The 23657-nt window shown below is 48.4% G+C and overlaps 2 protein-coding genes across 3 annotated transcripts; both read left to right on the top strand.

Annotated features, from left to right (window-relative positions):
* Window positions 1–28: 28 nt before the first annotated feature.
* On the top strand, window positions 29–584 carry LOC122682148 (glycine cleavage system H protein, mitochondrial-like). The gene has a single exon (XM_043884937.1). It carries the CDS (start codon window positions 29–31, stop codon window positions 548–550), a length of 522 nt encoding a protein of 173 aa, XP_043740872.1. The 3' UTR covers window positions 551–584.
* A 5326-nt stretch (window positions 585–5910) lies between these two features.
* Window positions 5911–19343, top strand: MAVS (mitochondrial antiviral signaling protein). Of its 2 annotated transcripts, none has more exons than XM_043884935.1 (7): window positions 5911–6584; window positions 10408–10594; window positions 11507–11681; window positions 12954–13126; window positions 13848–13983; window positions 15761–16248; window positions 17109–19343. In XM_043884935.1, the coding sequence occupies exons 2-7, from the start codon at window positions 10478–10480 to the stop codon at window positions 17550–17552; spliced, it is 1533 nt and encodes a 510-aa protein (XP_043740870.1). In that variant the 5' UTR covers window positions 5911–6584; window positions 10408–10477; the 3' UTR covers window positions 17553–19343. The 2 variants fall into 2 exon arrangements, with proteins under 2 accessions (XP_043740870.1, XP_043740869.1); XM_043884934.1 differs by having other exon boundaries at window positions 5913–6584; window positions 17106–19343.
* Window positions 19344–23657: the final 4314 nt, after the last annotated feature.

Raw genomic sequence — 23657 nt, 5'->3', positions numbered from 1 at the left:
CTAAAATAAGAAATACCTAGCAGCGAACATGGCGCTGCAAGCGGTGCGGAGCGTGCGGGCCGCGGTCGGCAGCCTGCGCGCCATCTCGGCACCTAGCGCGCCCTGCTCGCCGCGGCCATGGGGACTGCGGGCGGGTGCCGTCCGGGCACTGCGCACCGGCCCTGCTCTGCTGTCGGTGCGGAAATTCACAGAAAAACACGAATGGGTAACAACAGAAAACGGTGTTGGAACAGTGGGAATCAGCAATTTTGCACAGGAAGCTTTGGGAGATGTTGTTTACTGTAGTCTGCCTGAAGTTGGGACAAAATTGAACAAACAAGGGGAGTTTGGAGCTTTGGAAAGTGTGAAAGCTGCTAGTGAACTCTATTCCCCTCTATCAGGAGAAGTAACTGAAATTAATACAGCTCTAGCAGAAAATCCAGGACTTGTCAACAAGTCTTGTTATGAAGATGGTTGGCTGATAAAGATGACATTCAGTAACCCTTCAGAACTAGATGAACTAATGAGTGAAGAAGCATATGAAAAATACATAAAATCTATTGAGGAATGAAAATGGAACCCCTAAATAAACTACTTTGAAACAACTTAATCTAGCATAGTTGTCTTAAATTAGTGGTGGATAGATATTTAAAAAGCAACTTTTAGCAAAAGAAACTACTTGTAACAATGTTTCCTGAAGAAAATACCCCTTAACTTTCTAATGCCTTCAGATAAACACTGTGTATCTTTTCCACAGCATCCTGTGGTTTTTAGGCTAGGCTCCAGTTATAATATTCAGAATTCCTGAAATTATCTCTGATAAAACTAATTATAAAAATTATGTAATTCAAGGATAACATGGTTATCTTATACCTTATATGACATTGTAACTTGCTTACAGCTATCCTTGGATTTGGGTCAAAATGATCTTCCCACTAGAAATAACTGCCAGTGGAGAAAAGTTTGTTAGTTGTATAGTGTCTAGTGAAGAATATTACTGTCTTAATTTTGCAATATACTGTGTTTGCTGGTGCTATTTTTATACAGTGAAGCAACAGCCTTGCAGGAGAATAAACAATTTAATAAAAAAAAAAAAAGAACTACCTAGCTAAGCCCAACTTCAAATCACCAACCCACAGATATGTGAGCTAAATAAATAATTGCTGTTTTAGTCTAACATTTTGGGGGTAGTTTTTTAATCAGCAAAAGCTAAGTGATAAAACTGGCTCCCTCTATCTACTTATAGAATGCTTTCCTATATTGGGCAGAGGCTACAAAGTAAGAAAATACATTTTCCAGATTCCTTTGCAGCTAGAATTAAGAATATTAAGATCTGACAATTAGATGCCCCACCAGAGATTGGGGTTGGGGGACAGAGGCCATTTTCTTTCTGTCACTTATGCTCACAGCAGGAGACAGAGAGGTGAGGGTCTCGAGCCAGTCTCAGTTGCCAGACTCAACCAGATGTTGAGACAGAGCTATGCGGAGCTGGAGGTGGCATCACTGGCCTTCTTGCTTCTGACCATGGTTATGGTGATGTGCTCTTGAACTCAGTTACTCCAGTGGCAGCCTTCTGACTCCTGCTCCTCCAGTCCCCTTCACTTATTTTGCACCAACTAATTCCTTGCATGAAATTCCTTACTGTGAAAAAATTGAGCATGTCAAGTGTTGGTGAAAAAGCAGCCTGGAGCACCTGGAACCATTGATGCACTTGCTGGTGGTAGTGTAAAGTGGTGCACCCACTTTGGAAAATTGATTGGAAACTTCTAATAAAGTTAAACATACCCTACCCTATTGTCCAGCAATTTAAAAAAAAATTATTTACTTTTGTTATTTATTTTTAATTGCACTGAATCTTCATTGCTGTGCGTGGGCTTTCTGTAATTATGATGCGCTGGCTTCTTCTTGTGACTTCTCATTGCAGAGCTCTAGGATGCAAGGGCTCAGTAGTTGTGGCTTACAGGCTTAGTTGCCTTGCAGCATGTGGAATCTTCCTAGACCAGGGATCTAACCCATGTCCCCTGCATTGGCAGGTAGATTCTTAACCATTGGACCACTAGGGAAATTTTAACCACTGAACCACCTGTCCATCAATTTTTAAATGAGTGCATAACTCCACAAAAAGACTTACATGTGCATATCCACAGCAATTTTTTTTTTATATATAAAGCATTTCTATTAAAAATATTTATTTATTTGGCTGTGTCGGGTCTTAGGTGTGTCATGCAGGATCTTTCGTTGTGCACAAAGTCTCCCATTCTGAGGGATTTCTGTTTTCTTCACTGAGCTCCAGATCCTGGGGGAAGGGCCCTAGGAAAGCAGATGGCAAGAGGGCCTGAATGCAAGTTGGGCACCAAGAAGTGTGACAGAGGGACTTCCCTGGTGGTTCAGTAGTTGAGAATCCCCCTTCCAGTGCAGGGGATGTGGCTTTGATTCCTGACCAGGGAACTAAGATCTCACGTGCTATGAGGCAACTAAGCCTGAGTGTCCCAACTATAGAGCCCTCACCACAACAGAAGATTCTGCAGGCTGCAAGGAAGATCCTGCATGCCAATTAAGACCTGAAGCAACCAAAAAATAATAATAAATTGATTAAAAAAAAAAGAAGGGTGGCAGGAAGCTGAGGTCTTGGAGGGATGTGTCTCCAGGGAGGGCCAGGGAGTGTCTTCTGCATTGGGAGATGTGCATGAATTTTAGGAACTCCAATATTTAACTTCAAAGGCATGTCCTACTCATGCACTCATTTTCCTGTTTTTGCCACAACTCCAAGTAAATGTCTGTTGCCACAACTTATGTCAGTAGTTCTCAGAAAGGAAGGGCAGGATGGCAGCCTCTGAGTGGCAGATGATGGATGAGGAACATGATCTCCTGAGCTTGATGAGGCCACACTGACCATAGGGGGCTGGATATACCCGGAGGAGCTTGGCTGCAGCAGGGAACTGACCCACAAGCTGACACAGACCAAGCCCCTGCCTTCTCCTGAGACCCTTGAGAGGTAAGGTGGATTCATACCAGACCCTTTTATGTCCTTCCTATGTGGCTAGGTGAGGCAAGGGTGATTCCAGAACTGAGGACTCAGAGGTCTCATATTGTAGAAGAGAAAATACTAGAAGAAAAGACCCCAGAGTGTCACCAGCAGTTTTTTTCTGGGTGGTGGCTTTATGAATATGAATTTTGATTTTGTTCATCAAATATTTCTGGTTTTCTCCATACTAAATATATAAGCATATATTAATTTTTTAACAATAAAATTGACAGTGTGAAAAAATAGTTTAAAGAAATGCAGTTTTAAAACTTACTTGAAACGAGATTGTAAAGGCAAGGACTGTATTTTGTTTTTCAGTTTGGAGAGTCCCCTGAAGGGACTTAGACATGAAAAATGTCCCTTTTTGGGGCATTCTGGGACTGTCTTTGGGTTTGACTTTGCTCTCTGGTGGGAAACATGAGCTGGGTGGTTGTTGACTTATATCACGTGTGAGCCATAGCCCTCCTTGGAGCCCTGGTTTGGAGACCTGTGCCACTTTTACTGGGGAAGGGGCCTCCAAGGATGCTCTCTGGACCTGCCCTTCCCCTATTAAATGGAAAATGATCAATAAATCCTATTCATTAAATAGGATGGGATGCAATCAACAGTAAAATATAAATAGCCAGCTAGATGATTTTTAAATTTTATTTCACTTAAAATTTTCATTTTGAAATAATTTCAGACTTAGGAATAGTTGTAAAAATAATACAAATGTTCACATCTTATGTAACCACACAGTACAATGACCAAAACCATAAAATTAACTGTAATAGAATATTAACTAATCTAAAGGCTTCCGTAAGAGTCCATTTGTCACACTGATGTCCTTTTCCAGTTTCAGGGTCCGACCAAGAATCCCACATTGCTTTTAGGTGTTCAGTCTCTTTATTCTCCTTTAATCTGGAGCAGTTCCTCATCTTTGTCTTTCATGGCCTTCACATCTTTGGAAAGTTGTTCTGTAGATGAGTGCTGTCCAATAAAAAAAAAAAAATCTAATAGACCTCTGTGATGATAGAAATACTCTGTATTTGTGCTGTCCAATATGATAGCCATTAGCCATGTGAAAATAGCATTTGAAATGTGGCTATTAGGGTTGAGGAACTGAATTTTACATTTTATTTAATTTTGATTAAAATGTGTGTGTGTGTATGTGTGTGTGAAAGTCACTCCATTTTGTCTGACTCTGTGACCCAAAGGACTATACAGTCCATGGAATTCTCCAGGCCAGAATGCTGAAGTGAGTATCCATTCCCTTCTCCAGGGGATCTTCCCAACCCAGGGAGGGGTTGAACTGGGGTCTCCTGCATTGCAGGCAGATTCTTTACCAGCTGAGCCACCATTAATTTTATTTAATAGTAGCAACTGGCTACTGTATTGTATTGGACTGCTGTTGAATGTTATTTTGGGTTTGTTTACTGTTTCCTCATAATTCACTTCAGATTATAAGTTTTAGTAAAAATACCATAGATGTGCCCTTTTGGTTCCAACTGCCTAGATCTGGATTTTTTGTGTGTGTGACAAAATATATGTAATGTAAAATTTACCATTTTAACCATTTTTGATTATAAAGTTCTGTAGTATTAAGTACATTTACATTTTGTGCATTCCATCATCCATTTCCAGAACTTCTTCTTCTTCCTCAGCTGAAACTCTCTACCCATTAGACACTAACTCTCCATTCTCCATTGCTTCAAGACCCTGGCAACCACCACTCTACTTTCTATTCTATGAATTTGAGTACTCTAGGTATCTCCAGAAGGCCCTCTTGTATGCAACCTTTCGGCATTCCCCAGAGGTAACCAGTGGTATGAATTCTATTTATATAGATGAGTTTTGCATGTTTTTGAACCTTATCTTACCTTGTGACTGGGAACAGACAGCATGTTCTTTTTGTACTTAGCTTGGTTAGCCATGTACTTAGCTTGGTTAGCCGTAGTGCCCACTCATCCTGTGACGATTCATCCTGTTGTCTGTATCAATAATTCTTGTCCTCTGTTACTTTCCACTGCTACCCTACACCAGGGTTTGTCTCTCCATTCTGTTGATGGGCATTTGGGTTGTTTTCAGAGTTTGCCTATTGTGAATAAAGCCACCATGAACAGTATAATGCGTGTTTCTAGGTGGACTCATAGGTCAACCAGGAGAGGTTGCTGGGTGATAGGGTTGGCATATGTTTAAAAATTGCCAACCATTTCCCCAAATCTTTAAATCTCTCTTTAAAACAGGAAAAAATAAACTTCTATTGGTTATTTTGAGAATATTTAATGGGCCCTAAGATAAAAGAAATTAAAAGACGCTTACTCCTTGGAAGGAAAGTTATAACCAATCCAGATAGCATATTAAAAAGCAGAGACATTGCTTTGCCAACAAAGGTGCGTCTAGTCAAGGCTACGGTTTTTCCAGCGGTCATGTATGGATGTGAGAGTTGGACAGTGAAGAAAGCTGAGAGCCTAAAAATTGATGCTTTTGAACTGTGGTGTTGGAGAAGACTCTTGAGATTCCCTTGGATTGCAAGGAGATCCAACCAGTCCATCCTGAAGGAGATAAGTCCTGGGTGTTCATTGGAAGGACTGATGTTGAAGCTGAAACTCCAATACTTTGGCCACCTCCTGCGAAGAGTTGACTCATTGGAAAAGACCCTGATGCTGGGAGGGATTGGGGGCAGGAGGAGAAGGGGACGACAGAGGATGAGATGGCTGGATGGCATCACCGACTCCATGGACATGAGTTTGAGTAAACTCCAGGAGTCGGTGATGGACAGGGAGGCCTGGCGTGCTATGATTCATGGGGTCGCAAAGAGTTGGACACGACTGAACTGAACTGAAGATATAAGAATTTAAGTCTGTACCTGAAAAAAAAAAAAAAAAGAATTTAAGTCTGTACCTGGAACAGAGTGGGCACTCAGTAATTGTCCTTGGCCCAGCAGAGGAAGGGCGAGCACTGCTGGGAGGTACCGCCCTAAATCCTTGAGCCTAGAGGCTTTTCCCACGCAGCACTCAAGGCCCACACCCCGCGCACAGCGAGCCAACCTTGGCGCCCTTGGCCTGCATACACCTACACATCCGGATCCTGCCTTCTCAGGCCCAGAAAGGGTGTCACTTGGTGAGGCACTCGAACCCTTGTGACACCCAGCATTTACTGAGCGCCGACTGTATGCTCGGCCCTGTGAGTCCAGGAGCGAACGACATAAAAGCCGTCAACCCTCAAATTACTCCTCGGAGGAGGGTAGATTCGCCTAGGAAGCGTTGGGACTGAGCCCGCCGCGGTTTCTACTTGGTTTCTAGCCAGACCCTAGACTTCCCCCTGGAAGTTGCTCGAGAGAAAGAAGGAAAGATCATCTGTTCCTCCGATCACGCAGTAGAAAACCGGATCAGTTCCCATCCTAGGTCCGGCGCCGCCAGGCTTGCCAACGGAGGTCAAGCGCCGGCCCGCGCTGACCAGCCTCCACAGCTGACCGCGAAGCCCCGCCCCCGCGTCTGGCCAATGGCCGCGCGGTCCCGGCCTCTCTCCTCCCTCCCAGCTGGGGAAGGTTCCCTGCAGGCGCAGCTGAAGGCAGGTCGCCGGGTCGCGGCTACCCAAGGTAAGATCGCCGACTCAGGAGCTCGGTCCTCTGGGTTCAGGAAGCACGGACGCCTTTCGGGGAGGTGGTCCGCGGCGCAGAAGCCGAGTGGGACTCGGAGTCCGCGGTGGGGCTGGGAACAGCGGGTCCTAATGCACAGCGAGGTTCGCGGCAGCGAGAGCTCCGCGTGCCGCCTCCAGCACCCGGGGCTCTGGAGGTGGGTGGCGCGGGCCTCTGCCCGGGCTGGAGGGGAGGTTGGGCCGGAAGGAGACGGGCTCTGGTTACTGAGCTCTCCCAGCCGTCCGCAGGCCCAGCGTGACCCCAGGGCGAGGCCTAACCCGGGTGCGCCAGTCTCAGCAGCCGCGTCTTTAGGGGTCGCGACCACTGCCCTCCCCGAATCTTGGCTGTTCTCGGCGATGACACCTACTCAGAACAGCCTCCTGGCCCTCGGCGGACCTGACCCTGGCCCAGGAATTCTGGATTCCGAGCCGAGGTTGTGAGGCCTCGCCCCTTCCGGGATGGGGGTGCTCTCAGAGCCTCTGGTGCCCTCCTAGCGGCGACCGTCAGGAACACTCCAGAACACTCCGCGCACAATCTTCTCTGAGACCCGGAAGGAGGTGCCAGGAAAACTTTGGAAAAAACAAAACCAACATCCTTATTTTGAGAACCCAAAAACATCTGGAAGGACCTGAGAACCGGCTCCTGTGGAGGGCAGGGCTAAAACGTCTTCAGACCTGGCCGAAAGATTTCCATTTCTCACAAGAGAAGGGACTAAATATTGCGTCTTAGGCACACTCTCACTCAGCGACCTCTCCTCACCCAGGCAGTGTCCTTCGCCCCTCCGAGGGCTTGAAGGCAGGGGGCTGTGTGAGTCTCACTTGCCACAGAGGTCTCTATGCTCTCAAGACGTATGGTGAGACATGCAATGAGGCAGCAAGTCCTGGGTTCCAATTCTGTTAGGCCACTGGTCAGCTGGATAACTTGGCATCTCTTCTCCTCTTAGGATTATGGCAAGAATTAAATGAAAGAAACTTAGAGTGTGCCTGCCTATAGTAGACGACTGAAGTGACTTAGCAGTAGCAGCTGCCTATAGTAGAGGGCTTACATGATAGCTCAGCTGGTAAAGAATCCGTCTGCAGTGCGGGAGACCTGGGTTCGATCCCTGGGTTGGGAAGATCCCCTGGAGAAGGGAAAGGCTACCCACCCCAGTATTCTGGCCCGGAGAATTCCAGTCCATGGGGGTCGCAAAGAGTCGGACAGGACTGAGTGCCTTTCACTTTCACTTTGCCTATAGTAGACCTTCAGTAAGTGTGAACAAATATGAGCTTCCTTTCTTTTTGGTTGAGACTATTTCATACATCCATACTTCCCAAACTCTATGCCTTGAGGGCTGAGGCTGGAATGCAAAAGAATGTATCACCTGACTCTCTCCTGGGGCCTCCCTGTATCCCGTAGGAGGGAAGGAGGGATCTGGTCACCACCACAGAGTTCTGTTGTTGGTTCTCGCCCCACAAGAGGTATAGCCCTTGTGGTTGGCAAAGGAAGTCATGCAGCATGCGACCATGGGGCCAGTGGGCAGCAGGTAGGCAGGACAGCTGCACCATTTCCCACGTGGCAGGGGACTGGGAGCCTCAGCAACTTCTGGGCACTCTCTGCTTTGCAACACTGTCTCCTAGAGGTCTCACCAAGCTTGACACCCATGTTTCGACTCCAGTCTCCCCCTCTGTCCTCTGTCCACTTCTCTCCCTGAAAACCGCTTTGAATATCCGATAGCATCTCAAGCTTCACTTGTTGAAAATGGAGTTCTGGAGTCTTCTCTGCACCACCGCTTTTCCCCCGGATTTTTTGGCTTGCTAAGTGACACCCTCCATCCACCCAGTGCCTAAGGAATAATCTTTGATTCTTCTCTCTCCTTCACCTCCCATATCCACAAAATATCAGAATCCAGTCACCTGTCACCACCTCCATGGTTATCATCCTGGCCATACCTGTCATGTATTCCCTGCTGTGACCTCCTGACTTGTCTCCCTGCTTCCAGCATGACCTTGCCACAGTCTGGGGACCTTACAACCACCACAGAAGTCTTTAACATAAATCAAATCCTCTCCTTTTCCTGCTTAGAACCCTCCAACGGCTCCCTTTTTCACTCCAAATAAAACACAAGGTCCTTTCCTATAATGTCCTACATTAGCAGTCCTTCCCAACCTTCTTGACCTTGATATCTGCCCCTCCCCCTCACTTTCTAAACCTGGACAAATCCAGTCTACTTTCTATTCTTTAAACATGTCAAGCTTGTTCCCACCTTAGGACTTCTAACTTGCTGTGTCCTATGCCCAAAATACTGATCTCCTTACAGCCAAGAACCATTCAGCTCAAATGTCAATTCAAAAATGCTTCCTTCCCCACCCCAGTTCAAGAAGCATCCCATCTTCAGGGACTGTCTCATTTGCTTTATTTTCTCTATAATCTTTATGCTCTCTGAAATCGTTATTTATGTATATTTTTACTGATTTGTCTGTCCCATTCCAGTAGAATGTAAATTGGATGATGGCAGAGATCTTTTCTGTCTTATTCCCTGCAGCTCTCTCCCATGAGAAAGGCAAATAAGAAACAAGCAGGCACTTCCCTGGTGGCCCAGTGGTTAAGACTCCATGCTCCCACTGTAGGGGACTCAGGTTTGATCCTAGTTGGGGAACTAAGATCCCTCATGCTGCTTGGCGCAGCAAAAATAAATAAAATAGAAATTTTTTTTAAAAAAGGGAGCAAGCAAACAAACAGATTTATAATTGAAAATTGTGATAAGTGCTACATAAGCAAACGGCAGTAATTGGTTGTATTTGGAATACTTTTATGTGTTTTTTTTTTTTTTTTTTTTTGGCCACACCCTGTGGCATGTGAAATCTTTGTTCCCACCAGTGACCCCTGCAATGGAGGCATGGAGTCTTAACCACTGTACTGCCAGGGAAGTCCCTGGGGCATTTTAAAATTTCAGGCTTATAAGATTGAACTACTGTATTTTCAGAACAACCTCTCTGAGCCATTTTAGGGGTGAGGATAAACCTAGGAAAGGCTGATAACTTTCCTGGAGTCACACCCAGGAATGGAACTTAGCCTCCTACCCTGAAAGTATGTACGTGGCAAGTTTTAATGTAATGGTGGGCCTGCAGTTATGTTCTGGGAAGAACCTGATCCCAGATCCTAAAGACCTCAGTTCTTTGCTCTTCTACTAACTAGCAAGCCCCCTTAATTCCTTGGTACTGCATTTTCTTCATGGTAAGAATAGGATAGATCCTATTATGATGTTTGGTGCCTTGTTCTTTCTCCTCCCCCATTTCTTCCCCCTCCTCCCTGTCTTCCCCTTCCCTCTCAGTATTCTCCAAAGAAGCAGCACTTCTAGGTGGTGCCCTGTTGCTATCAGCAGCTGGGGGCACATTCAGACCTGGGGATGATGAGGCAGGAGCCAGAGCTCCTCCCAAACACTGACCAACCTGAAGGGCAGAATTGGGTCCTAGGTCTTCTGAATCTGATTTTTTTTTCCCCCATGAATTTGTTTTTAAGCAAATTCATTGACGGCCTCTGAAGCTAAGACAATAATAAAGTAGGACTTCCTTGGTGGTCCAGTGGTTAAGAATCTGCCTTCCAATGCAGGGCTTGTGGGTTTTATCCCTTTTCAGGGAACTAAGATCCCACATGCTGTTACTAAAACCTGATGCAGCCAAATAAGTAATAAAGTAGGATGATTAAAGAAAAAAGCAAATGTACCAAAGAGGTGGAAAAGAAAGAATTGCCTTTTGTTCAATCCAACTCCCAACTTGGTTGCCATGTATGCTGTGTTTTCTTCCAGCCTTTATTCCTCTCAGTCTGTCCACCCTTCATGGGCCAGAGCCTTCTGCCAGTTCAGAAGCCAGACAGTGATGACGTTTGCCGAGGACAAAACTTACCATTATATCCGCCACCATCACAGCAATTTTTGCAATATTCATGTTCTGGATATTCTGCCTTACCTGTCCTGCCTCACAACAAGTGACCAGGTAAGCCAGGGCCTGACAGCCAGGCACTGACTGGGCGCAGGGTTGTGGAATTCAGAGCTTCTCCCAGGCCAGGATCAACTCCTTCCTTCTCTGTTGTCTGTATTCTGCTTCCCATTGTTGACAGTTTTCTAACCTTCAGAATGACGTGTGGCTCAGGGTGTCCTTTCCAATCCTACTGAGGTTCTTGTGTTGTTTTGGTATAGTGCTCCAAAATATAGCACTGAGATTTCTGGGCTCAGGGCCCCTTACTCGCTTTCACTGGAACATTCTCCATCTCTTGTCCTTATTCCTGCTTAGTCTCAGTTCCTTTCTCCTGGTCATGGGACCCGTTCTAGCAGAGTCCCAGGGCTCAGCTTTCAGAGTCCTTGGGAGCCAGATGGTGCTAGCCCCTTTGGGACTTGCTGTGGGCTCCTAGTGAAGTGAGCCCAGCCCCGCTCAGTTTTAGCTGTCTCCACATTGAACCCCGAGGCCCCCCTCTGCTTCCTGCATGCAGATTCTGGTGGTATTTGAGTTTGTGGCTGGTACAGTTTGGCTCCTCTCTCTTGTATTTTGGTGTTTGCAGGAATACCTTATCATTTAGTTCTGCTGTAAATGTTTTCTGTGGGTTTCTGCTATCTGGTCACTTGTTTGTATGTGCTAAGCCTCAAGTTTCCTCATCAGTAGAGTAGGGATAATAATAGCATTAAATAAGACAATTCACACAGAGCCCTGAGAAGAGAGCCTGGGACACAGTAAAGACCTATTTCATGAGTCTGGGAACTTGGGCTCAAAACTCTGGCCTTGTCCTGGGCTCTGACCCAGCTTCAAATGGCTGCCTCCATCTGGTAGCTTTCCAGGTACCTCCACTTGCAGCCGTGGGGTAGGGGTCAGGGCTACCTGACTTGGTCTGGGTGGCGGGGCTGTGTCTTTCAGGACCGAGTTCGGGCCTGCTATGAGCGCTGGGGGAACCAGGGCACCCTCTGGGAACTCTTCAACAGTCTTCGGCGGAGGAACGGCTGGGTGCAGTCCTTCATCGAGGCACTGAGGGCTTGTGAGCACACTGGTCTCGCTGATGAAGTGGCCCGTGTCTACCAGAGCAACCTGCCACGTGAGCACCTGCCCTAGCCCCTCTTCTGGAACTCCTCTCTGATTCCCCTGGCCTTCGCACTCCCTCTCCCCTTACCCTATACCTGCTGTCTTCCTCTGTCACCCTCTCTCCCATCACTCCTGGGCAGTGGGCAAACCTGAGTGTAGATCCCTGCTTATTAATCTTTATCAACCCTTTGACCAAACCCCTTCATTCCCTAAACCTCAGTCTTCTCTGTAAAATGGGACTCATGGCAACATCTAGCTTACAGGGCTGCTGTGAAAACTGCAGGATGATGGCATGTTGAGCACTTAGCGGGAGCTGGCACCTTCCACGTGCTCAGCAAATGGAGCCTCCTCTAATTTTTGCGGCTATGATGTTTGCCTCCCACGATTTTCTCACTTTTTCCTGTCTCCTCTCCCTTGGTTCACCTTCCCTCTCTCTGTTCATCTCTTCTCTCCCCACCCCTTGACTGTCTCTCATTTCTTCCTCATGGGCTTCTTCCTTCCTTTCCCCTCATCTCTTCCCCTCCCCCTGGTTTCCCCTAGAGCCTCCTAACCACCTGCTCCCTCCAACCCCCCAGTTGCCCCGTCCCTCAGTGCTCCCTCAATGCTCCCTGCCAAGCCAAGTACTCAGAGGGGGTTCGCTGAGGCCAGGGTCTCAGGGCTTGAGGCAGGAGGAAAACTCACACAAGACCTGTTTATATTTCAGATAGAAACAATTCCTGACACACTGCTCAGATTCGCAGCCTTAAAAATATCACCATGTTTGCCTTTCTTTCTCCCTCCCCCTACCACTTCTTCTTGCCTAACTCATCTTTTCACTTGTGGAGATGAACAATTTGTGATTTCCCCAAATACAAACAGCTGTGGTCGGACCAGACATGGTTGGTGGGGGCAGAGGGGAGGCGTTAAGGAAGCAGCTTTATGTCAAGGGTCAGTTAGTGGTGATAGCCGCCCACGAGGAGGAGAAGAAGGCCACCGTGTCCAGAATGCCTGGGGACAGAGAGTTGGTGACTGCTGATACAGGCAGGGTGGTGAGAGGCCTCTGAGGTACCCCCCACACTCTCCCCTCCCCTGCCTCTACCTCTCCTTGTCCTCTCCATCTCCACTCTCCCTCTAGTAGCTGCCTCCCACTTGGTGACACAGGTCTCCTCTGAGGGGTGCCTTCCACCTCAGGGTAGCTTTGGATGCTGTGGGGAAACTGATAACCATGACCTGGGAGCACCCAGGCCTCTCCTGTCCCTGAGAGTCTCCAGTTCCTCCTTGACATCACTTTATCTTTATCCTTCAGGGAATCCAAACCACCCTCCAGCCCCACTGGAGCCACCATCAGTTTCTGCTGAGATTCCAAGGCCCTCCACACCTGATGTGGCCCCCAGCCTCCCTGGCAACGGCTACGCGGAGTACGAGCCAAGTTACCCTCTGCCTGTCCAGGATAGCCAGCCACCAGAGTCCCTGGGAGAGGTGCGTCCACACACGTCCTGCTTTTGTGTTCCTGTCTTCTCGCTTCTGCCCACCCAGCCTTCTGGAAGCCCCCCACAGATCCTGCCTACTCTCTGCTCAGAATCCCAAGCTCTCGCATTGTGTATCTGCCCCAGGCCAGCTGCCAGACTATTGACCAGGTCTTTACCACATGGCAGCCTCACCCCTCTATCATCAGTCAGCTGTGAAGTCACAATTTTGAGGTCTTTGCAATGGTCCATGTGAGATGTTGAGCTGAGTCAAGGGATCAGTGTATGACCAGATAGGGGGAGTGAGGGAGCAGCAGGTGGTGGGGTAAGGGATGGATGGTTGGAGCTGTAATCATCACCAGTAAAGCCAAGTTTGGGGGAAATATGGCTGATTCTATTGGGATATGATGAATGGGCAGTGAGGTGTCCAGGAGACACCAAATCATGAACTTGAAGCCTAAGAAAGGGTCTGTGCAGTGTCCGCAGAGAGGGAGACTTTTCTTTAGGGTCAGACAGATGAATAGGGACTCCCCCATATGATGATTTTCTATGAAGTAGGTTCACAGTCACCTGTAGACAGAAGTTCTGGCAACGGCCAAAGCCGAGGTAAGGGCTTCCTTGGTCCCGTGCTCTGTAGCATGGACTGTGGCCTGTAGGAGCTGTCTCAAGCATAAGTTGCCCTTTGCCAGCTTCTGGAAGAAGCAACTGCCTTATTCCTATATTCCCTCTTGCAGAATTCAGAGAAAGCCCCACAACCATCCCATTCTGGGGCTGTCCTGGAGCCCTTGTCTGACACAGTGGCCCTCAGCACTCTGATCTCCAGTGTACATCAGGAGCAGGACACAGGACTGGGCAGTACCCACGCAGCAGGTATGCATGGACTCTGGAATTCCAGCGCCTTTCTGACCTGCCACTGAGGGTAAGAGGGTTGTCCCTCTGGCTTTCTTGGACAGGAGGCCAAGATGGTATTCCCCAGGGAACAACCTTCCTCAGAGGACATATTGGTTAGTATCTGCTTTGTAACAGACAGTCCCAGAATTTGGTAGCTTAAAATAACAACTATTTATTTAGCTCATGATTGTGTGGGTCAGCAATTTGGACTGGCTCAGCTGGGCTGAATTCCCTCTTGTATACACATCAGTTTACATATAAGTTGTTTACAGCTCTTGGCTGGAGCACCTCGGTTCTCTTCCATGAACTTCTTGTTTCCCAGTGGACAAGCCCATTTCATATACCTGAGCCGAGCTGTGTTCTCAGAGAGGGAGAGAAAACTCCTGGGTCATAGGTTCAAAACCAATGCAGTTTTCCTCCTGCCTCTTTCTGTGGGACAAAGCAAATTACCAGGCCAGCCTAGCACTGAGGAGTAGAAAGATAAGACTCCATCGCTGGATGAGAGGACTGATAAGGTCACATTGCCGAGGGCGTGGATACAGGTAAAAGACGTGAATTAGGGCCGTGTCTGCACTGTGCCTAAGGGACATATAAGGGATCTGCCAGGACCTAGAGGACAGTGTAAGGTGAGTAAAGGGCTGGGCCAGCTGTTGTCAGGGAGCACTGCCCCATCCCAAAGGGGTCTCCAGCTCCCAGCAAATCACTCAAACATTTCAGTCTCCAGAGGAAGTATATTCTTCATCAGCCAAGGGCCTGGACCCTCACATCAGACATCTCAGGAGTATAATACTGTCTACTCTGATCTTTCAGGCTGGCATATTTCCTCAATTGAGTTCCATATAACATTGGTGCTCACAGCCTCCAGCACTCATGGAACAGCTACAAGGCCCATGAGCAGTTAAAGTTTCAGAGAAGCCATCCTTAGTGTTCCATGCTCCTGTCACTTTATCCCAAGCATCCTTTTGCATGTGGCAATGACAGCTTGCTCTGGAACATCTTTTCAGGAAATACTGCTGTGGACCAGGGAGACAAAGGGCACTTTGATTTCAGTATAAGTATGGACACAGGTTCCATGAGATGTTATGGTGGTAGATTTGGGGTAGGGGTGGGGTGGACATCAGAATCACTCCTGTGTGTTTTCAGAGTTCCGTGGCAAATCCTTGTATAACTGCCTTTATGGACCATCACCACCTACTCCCTCCTGCTTCCCCCAGTTCAGGCCCTCCTCCCAGGGATGGTTTTGTCCCTGCACCTGCAAGCCCTTAGGCCTCCTAGAAGTGGGGCGCTCACTGGGCCTCTGGTGCCATATGACTGTTGTGAGCTCTTCTGCTTGAGCCATCCTGCTGCCCCTTGCCCTAGCCTATGATTGTTCCTCCTGAGAAGAAAGATGGCATTGGGAGAAACATCCAGGATTCTACTAGTCTAAGAAGAGGTTGGAAGAGGCAGACAAGAGAAAAGAGGGTGTCCCAGGCAGGAGAAGAAAAAACAGAGATGAAAACTAGTAATGATTTTCAGGCTCCTTAACCCTGTTAGAGGTCAGGGACTGAAGAGGGACAGGACCAAGGATTTATCTGCAACCATTAGGCCTTCAGCCCTGGAATCTGTGACTAAAGGGACTGGAGACTCCTCCATGGGTGGGAGGTTGGATGCAGTAGGGATGGTGTGAGTTGGGACAGAGAGACCCTTCCCTATCCCCCTGATCCAAGGATAACGCTCCTGTGGGTTTGTGTTTCTCATTTTCTTTCACCACCTGCAGGCGTGGTCTCCAGTTCCACGTCACTCCTTGGGCCTGTGTCTCCGACTATCTCCCGTCCTACCCCCAGGGCAAGCCGCTTGCCTGGACCCTCAGTGTCAGCTCCATCTGTCAGCACCTCCTCCTCCTCCATTGGCTTGACCTCTGCAGGAGGTGCTGGTGACCAGGCTGAAGGTACCATCTGCTCCAGTGGGGCAGGGGTGCCCAACCACCCTATGACTGTCAGCACGGTACCCTCCAAGGTGCCCACCAACTCAGCATTTGGCAGCTCAGTGCCTTCCAAATTGCCCACCAGCTTGAAGTCCCCTGGTGCAGTGCCTACCAGTCTAGCACCATCCAGATTGCCCGTCAACTCAGTGCGTTCTGGCATGGTGCCACCCAAAGTGCCTGCTAGTGGGATACCTGACCACAGGATACCTGCAAGCACAGCGCCCAGTAAGGTGCCTGCCAACACAAGGCTCACCACCAGGAGCAGCAATAGACTCGTGAAGGTGAGTTCTTACCCCGCCTAGCAGTGATCCAAGCCTCTCTCCCCAGCCCCTCTCCAGTCTCCCTTCTGACTCCAGCCTGATCCAGGGCTGCTTTTTGAGGGAATAGGGAGAACTGAGACCCAATCTCATCCAGACCTAACACCCTGTTCTTTAAAATAATAATAATCATTAGAGCTGTCAAGTGTGGATGCTTCAGGGAGGGACAGGCTTGCTAGACCAATTTCGCTGGTCATGGGCATTAACCCATTTAGAGCTCACAGCTCCCCTTTAAGCTCAGCAGTGTTATTTTGCAGATGAAGAAACATTCCTGTTTGCCTTAACACCTTGCTCTTCCCTGCTGGGATATCTGGCTTGCCCCACCATGACCAAGGTTTTACAAACTCTAGTCCCAGCCCATCTACTCTGACCCAGTAGCCCCCACAGTTGCCTCTGAGCCTGCTTATCTAACCCTCCTGCTACTGTCTGCCTGGAGGGACTAAGTCCATGGCCTAACCTCTGACCCTGTGGATGCCATGGCCATCAAGCCCAAGGCAGAAAGTCAAAATAGAGTGGATCACACATGACCAAGGGCTCCCTGGGGTAGAAGTGAGCTCAGAAGCAGGCCAATGAGTAGAGCTCTCAGCCCTGGAGGAAGCCTCACCACTGATGCTCCTGCAAGGCCTTAGTCCCCTCTTCCCCGACTGTCTTGCTGCACCATCAGTGAGTTGAATCCCCTAGAGAAGATTGCCTTTTTGCACTGTGGGCTGGCTACTGAAGGGTTGGGGTGTCAGTTTTTGGCCTGTCCTGGGAGTGGGGCTACCCAACCTGGCTTGTCCCCTACCATCCTCAGTCCCTCTAGTTCCTCCTTTCTTTCCCAGGAGACTCCAGCATCACCAGTGCCCACAGGCACTGCCACTGGAGGCACATCACTTTGTCCAGACAGCAGCTCTGACTGCTGGGGCTCAGAGCTGGAGCTGAGCAAGCCTGGCAGGCTGGTATCTAGGATGGACAACCAGCCGTTCTCAGGCTGCTCCGCGGATCTCGCCATCAGCTACAGTAACTCCCTGGGCTTGGGGCCTGACAATGCCCCGGAGGAGAATGAGTATGTGTCGGAAGACCCCATTAGGATCCATGAGAACCCCAGCACCTCCATCCTGGGGGACAGCCCCGGGACACACAGTACCCTGGAATTCCCGGCAGAGGATAAGTTGGAGGAAGTGCCTGCGGTCAGGACCATGCCCTGGGCTCCATGGCTCGGGGTGGCCCTGGCCGGGGTACTTCTAGCGCTCCTGGCTTCACTGTACCGGCGGCGCCTACCCCAGTGAAGCTCCTGGGTCCTTCTTGCCGTTCATCTTTCTCTTTCCCATGGTACATCTGCCCAAGTCACAGAGCTGAGCTGTCTCACCATCCTTGACCCTTTTTCGGGGCTGGCAGAAGCTGGGTCAGAAGGGAGGCAGGGGGCCACAGGCCTAGTCCTGGGGGGCAGTATTTCTGTCCCATCTCATGCCCTTGGTGGCTCCCCCACCATCCTTGGCTTACTGGGCCCTGGGCTGCTCCTGGGGCCCTAGTCCTCGCCCAGCTGGCCATCTGGTTGTTGCCCTTAACCCCTGTGCCCTTAATCCCGTCTAGGCCTTATCCCTCTTTACCCAAATGCAAGAATCAGGAGGTGCCACTGGGGACCACAGTGGGTCGGAAACCTTCCCCATCCTGCCTGGTCCCTGCACCCAATAGATGGGGTAGGGGACATTGCTCTAGCCCCCAGTGGCCCAGTAGCCCCCTGCAGAGCAACAGGGAGGCCCATCTTTAAGGACTTAGTCCCCTGTCTCTCTGGTTCCCCTCCCTACCACACAAGGATGGGAGGAGATCCAGAGATTCCCATGGACCCCTGGGAAGCCTGATCAGGTGCTAGACCTGAGGAGCACCTAAAGAGCCCCTCTCCAGCCTCCTCCTCCTAGTCTCTGTTCTCTTCAGCTCCCTGTGGGGGTTGGAGAGGGAGAACCTGCAGGATTTCAGCTCCACCTCTTCGTGGGCTGTGTGGCCTTGACAGATAATCAGACTTCTCTGGTCTTGCTTACCCATGTGGACAATGAGGATTGCATCTCATCCTTCACTGAATTCTCTTGAGATTGGAGCATACAGATCGTTGTCAAGTCCAAAGCAGGTGGCCGCTAAATGCTCCTCTCACCTTTCCCTGCCTAGCCAGGTAGAGATGAGGGCATGAGAGGCAGAGTGCCCAGTGGGTAAGTATGCACTGTTGCAGTGTAGGGTAAGTTAGGCCCGTGTCCTGTTCTGTCTCTTACTAACTCTGTGCTCTTGGGCAAGGTGTTAATCTCTCTATGCCTCAGTTTCCTCACCTGTATAATTGGGATGAATAGTAAAATTATATAGATATACATGTCCTAGTATTGTGAGGATTAAATGAGTTTATCTATATAAACCTTAGAATGGTTCCTGGCATTTTACTTAGTGAGGTTGGCATGCATGTTGGTTTTGTCAGTATTCAAACGTGGAGGGGCTGGAGCACTTGGCCACACATTTAGAAGCCGACCCAGCCCCTAGTGCCTATGCCCCTTTCATGTTTGCCCCTTACTTTGTTCCATGCATTGGGGATTGTTGGGGAGTGAGGAGGGAGACATGTCTACTGGGGCATCTGTGCAGGGTGGGGGCTAGGGGGCCCCCCGCAGCAGCCGGGTGGATTAAAGGATATCCTTGTGAGTGCTTTCCAGGCAGCCGTTGCTGGACAAGGGCCAGGCACAGGAGCCTCAGGAGTTACCTTCATTTCTGGGCCCTGCAAGGGACAGGGACTAGAGCTGTAGGGAGACATAAGAGTCAGGGGGTCACTGTGGCCCACCCCCAGGCTGTCTGTCTGCCGAGTCCTACACCCTGCTTTGGCTACTACAGTCTTTCTTTGCACTGCCCTCAGGGACTTCAGCAACCTAATGGCTTCTACCTCTACCTCTGAACTTATCTTCAGCCCTCTCTCCAGACCAAACCACCTGTACCTTGAAGCCAGGAATAGTCCCTAGTGAGGCTGTCTGCAACCACTCTGTGTCACCTTTACTCTTATCCAGGCTTCTGGGCTCCTTCCTAGGTACCTAGGTCAGTGAACAATTCATGAACAGGTATTGGTTTTAATGTGTTTCCCTCCCAAGATAGCTTTGGAAAAAAGTATCTCCAGAAAGCAGTTTGTAAACCCAAAGAATGCTTCTTAAATTGTAGGATTTCGAACAGAGTGACCACCTGTTTTGGAGAGATCTGTGCATAAGTTGTGTAGGAAACATTCAGGGACTGCCCTGGCACTTTTCAAATTATGCTGCCCAGAAGCCCTGACTTAGCCTGCATTGTGCAGCATTCCTATTTTGGCTGCTGTCACTAAAATACCAACTTCAGGCAGGAATGGGATTGGCCGTTGGCAAGGAGAGGGCTTGGGGTAGTTGATGAGATGCATCAGATCTCGAGTCCTGGGTTTGGAGTGTGGTTTCAGCTACAGGAGGTTGCATGCAGGAGGGAAACCCAGGCAGGTCACCATGGCCTGGATGATGTGAAGGGAGTGAGGAAGGACCTCTACCCCCAGACAGGGGTCTAGTCACCTATACTTGGAGATGGGAAAGTACCCTTCACCTTAGGGTAAAAGCAGGGGTGAGGTCAGAGGGCCCTTACCTAAGCACTTAGGGCAGACTTAGCAATAGGTATCTGTATATAAATCTCTTCCATCTTTTCTCTCTCCTGTTGAAGCATTTCCTTCAAAGCCCAAGAGTCACCACTGCTTCTCTTTCCCTGGGAAACACCTGCCAACTTTGCTTGATGACCCACTGAAGGCAGACTAATACCACATTCTCACCTTGTTTCCTTGGTTGGACGTGCTCAGATTTAGTTGATTCAGGGGAATTTCTAGTCAGAGAGCAGTATGCCCTTTACTTTTTCAGGCCTTGGGTTATTCATAGTTTCTTTTATGAAACTTTTTTACTATGGAAAACTTTTAAGGACACAGAAGTATAGAAAATAGAATACTTCTCCCCTCCATATGCCTGTTGTGCTATGTACTGTCGCTCCAGTCATGTCCAACTCTTGTGACCCCATGGACTGTAGCCTGCCAGGCTCCTCTGTCCATGGGATTCTCCCAGGCAAGAATACTGGAATGGATTGCTCCTCCTCCAGGGGATCTTCCCAACCCAGGGATCTAAATTCTCTCCTTCATTGAAAGGCAGGTTCTTTACTACTAGTGCCACCTGGGAAGGCCATATGCCCATTACCCAGCTTCAATAATTATGGACTCAGGACTTCCCTGGGGGACCAGTAGTTAAAACTCCATGCTTCCATTGCAGGGAGCATGAATTCAAACTGTGGTCGGGGAACATGCTGTGGTCATGGTGGTGGTTTAGTCACCAAGTCATGTCTGACTCTTTGCAACCCCATGAACGGTATCCTGTCCGGCTCCTCTCTCCCTGGGATTCTCCAGGCAAGAATACTGGAGTAGGTTGCCATTTCCTTCTCCAGGGGATCGTCTCCACCCAGGGATCAAACCTGGGTCTCCTGCATTGCAGGTGGATTCTTTTTTTTTTTTTTTTCATTTATTTTTATTAGTTGGAGGCTAATTACTTTACAATATTGTAGTTGTTTTTGTCATACATTGACATTAATCAGCCATGGATTTACGTGTATTCCCCATCCCGATCCCCACTCCCACCTCCCTCTCCACCCAATTCCTCTGGGTCTTCCCAGTGCACCAGGCCCGAGCACTTGTCTCTTGCATCCAGCCTGGGCTGGTGATCTGTTTCACCCTTGCAGGTGGATTCTTTACCAACTGAGCCACCAGGGAAGCCCCTACATGCCGTGGGGTAAGGCCAAAAATACTTTTAAAAAATAATTATGACTGCTGTCTTGTTCATCCCTGCCTGATCCCTCATTTTTTGTACAAGTTCTTTTTGTAAGTCAGAAAGTAAAGAGTTCAGAAAGTCAAGGGAAAGACTTAGGACAGGAGGATTTTGTAGCCAAGGCCCTCTTTTTTAAAATTTTTTTCCCCAAGGCATTCTCCACTTGTCTTTTTAGCCTCAGTGGGTGACATCTCTTTTGAACCAGTTCAGAGTATGAGCAGCACTGGTTCGCTATCTTAGGAGGAGAGAACCAGAGGACTTTCCTTCATTGACAAGCTCCTTGAAGGTGTTTGGCTACTGCTCCTGTCCCAGAGAGGTGGGGACCAATGGGTGTGTCCAATGGCAATTTGCCCCATTGCATTAGGGGTCTCCTTTAGGCTTTCACAGATCCCTTCCACCTGGCAGAAATTCCCATCCTTGGCCAGATTCAAACTTCACAGCATGTCTTCTGATCTTACAGGCGTCTCCTTGGGATGGAGTCATTCAGGCCTTAAGGTCCCTTTCTTTCTACCAGTGCACTACGGTAGTGTTCAGGATGCCTGGGCTAATCTATGCTGTGATAGCTCATTATAGGTGAAAAGCACATGCTCCCTTGTGCTCCCCTTTCTGCCCTTTTCCCTACAGCCCAGGGTCATGAAGTTCACATTTGCTGCAAGGCATGGTCACTCAGCATTCCTCACTCCTGCTGCTGCTGCTGTTAATAACAGCAAAAATAAAAAGGGCTACCACTTACCCCATACCTTGTTGCATGCCAGGTGCTAGGCAAAGTGCCTTGCATGTATTAACTTGTTTAGTCCTCACAATGAGGACCCTATGAAGAGGATATAATTGTGACCCAATTTACAGCTGATCCGCAAGACTGCGGGTGAAGAAGGATCAGAGGGGACGATGCAAGGGAAAACTGGCCCCTGAGCCTGAGTTGGATGTTCCCCATGCCCCTGACCCTTAGCTGATCAGGTGTCTAGAACTTGGGGCCCCATTTCAAGTGAGATTTCACACATCTCTTCCTGGCATTCCAAGAACTGCCACCTGCAACAATAGTATAATATTCAATATATAATTTAATATAGTCTCAAGGGTTTGTGACAGTATGAATATAATCGTATGTGTGTCCAGGCTCAATGGCCTGAGGCTACATGAGGTGAGGCAGCAGGCACAAGCCTGTCCTCTGGAGACCAGTTTAGTTTAATAGATGTTGTTAAAGGATTCCCGTGTGCCAGGTTGAAGGCCTAAATTGAGTAAGTCAGTTATACCCTCCAGAGGTCAGGAGTGACTCACAAAGTATGGTGGAAACAAATAGGCTTTGATGTCATTTTTTTTTTTTTTCATGTATTTACAACAAATATTTATTTTGTTCCTACTGAGTGCAGAGTATGAGGATAGGCCTTGGAGACACACAGTGATAAAGCAAAAAGCCTGCCTTCAGTGCCCCCTTCTATCACTTACTGTCTTCAATTTAATTGTGAGTGGCTTGAAAGCGTGAGCAGGAGTGGGGTGGAGGGAGAGAAAAGTGTTGTTTTGATTAGTCATGTACTATTAACAGTTATAACAATGAAATCCAGGAAAACAGTAAAACTTAGAGCCTCTAGGGACCAAGAAAAATATTAAGTATAAATTTACAGACAGCTACCAGAAAGGCTAAAACGAAAGTGTCTGACAAGATCAAGTGTTGATGAGGACCTCCCTGGTAGTCCAGTGGTTAAGAATCCACCTGCCAATGCAGGGCACATGGGTTCCATCCCCTAGTCCAGGAAGATCCCACGTGCTGCAGAGCAGCTAAGCCCGGGTGCACAACAGCCCATGCACTTAGAACCTGTGCTCCACGAGAGAAGCTACCAAGATCAGCCCGCGCACCCCAGTGAGCCCCTGCTCACAACAGCTGGAGAAAGCCTGTGCCAAGGAACGAAGACCAGCACAGTCGAAAAAATTTAAAAAAGATCACCTGTTGATGGAAATACAGAGCAATTAAAACTCTTAAACTTTAGGAGGAATGTACGTTAGTAAAACCCTGTTGGAAAATTGGCAGTATCTACTAAAGCTAAACACATGTATAACTTATGACCCAGCAATTTTACCTTGGGTGTATCCATGACAGAAACAAGAGCTCATGTCTACCAAGATATGTGCAAGAATTTTTCTAACTGTACTGTTCATAATCGCCTCAAACTGGAACCAATCCACAAGACCTATCCATAATAGAATGTGTATATAAGTTGGGGTAAAGTCATACAGCAGAATATTGTTGTTCAGTCGCAGAGTTGGACAAGACTCTGCGACCCTATGGACTGCTGCATGCCAGGCTCCCCTCTCCTTCACCATCTCCTGGAGCTTGCTCAAACTCATATCCATTGAGTCGGTGATGCCACTCAACCATCTTATCCTCTGTTGTCCCCTTCTCCTCTTGCCTTCAGTCTTTCCCAGCATCAGGGTCTTTTCTAATGAGTCAGTTCTTCGTATCAGGTGGCCAAAGTACTGGAGCTTCTGCTTTACCGTCAGTCCTTCCAATGAATATTCAGGGTTGATTTCCTTTAGGATTGACCGGTTTGATCTCCTTGA

Source organism: Cervus elaphus, chromosome 23 (genome assembly GCF_910594005.1).
Source record: "Cervus elaphus chromosome 23, mCerEla1.1, whole genome shotgun sequence".
Taxonomy (NCBI): domain Eukaryota; kingdom Metazoa; phylum Chordata; class Mammalia; order Artiodactyla; family Cervidae; genus Cervus; species Cervus elaphus.
This window is presented reverse-complemented; position numbering and strand designations above follow the sequence as displayed.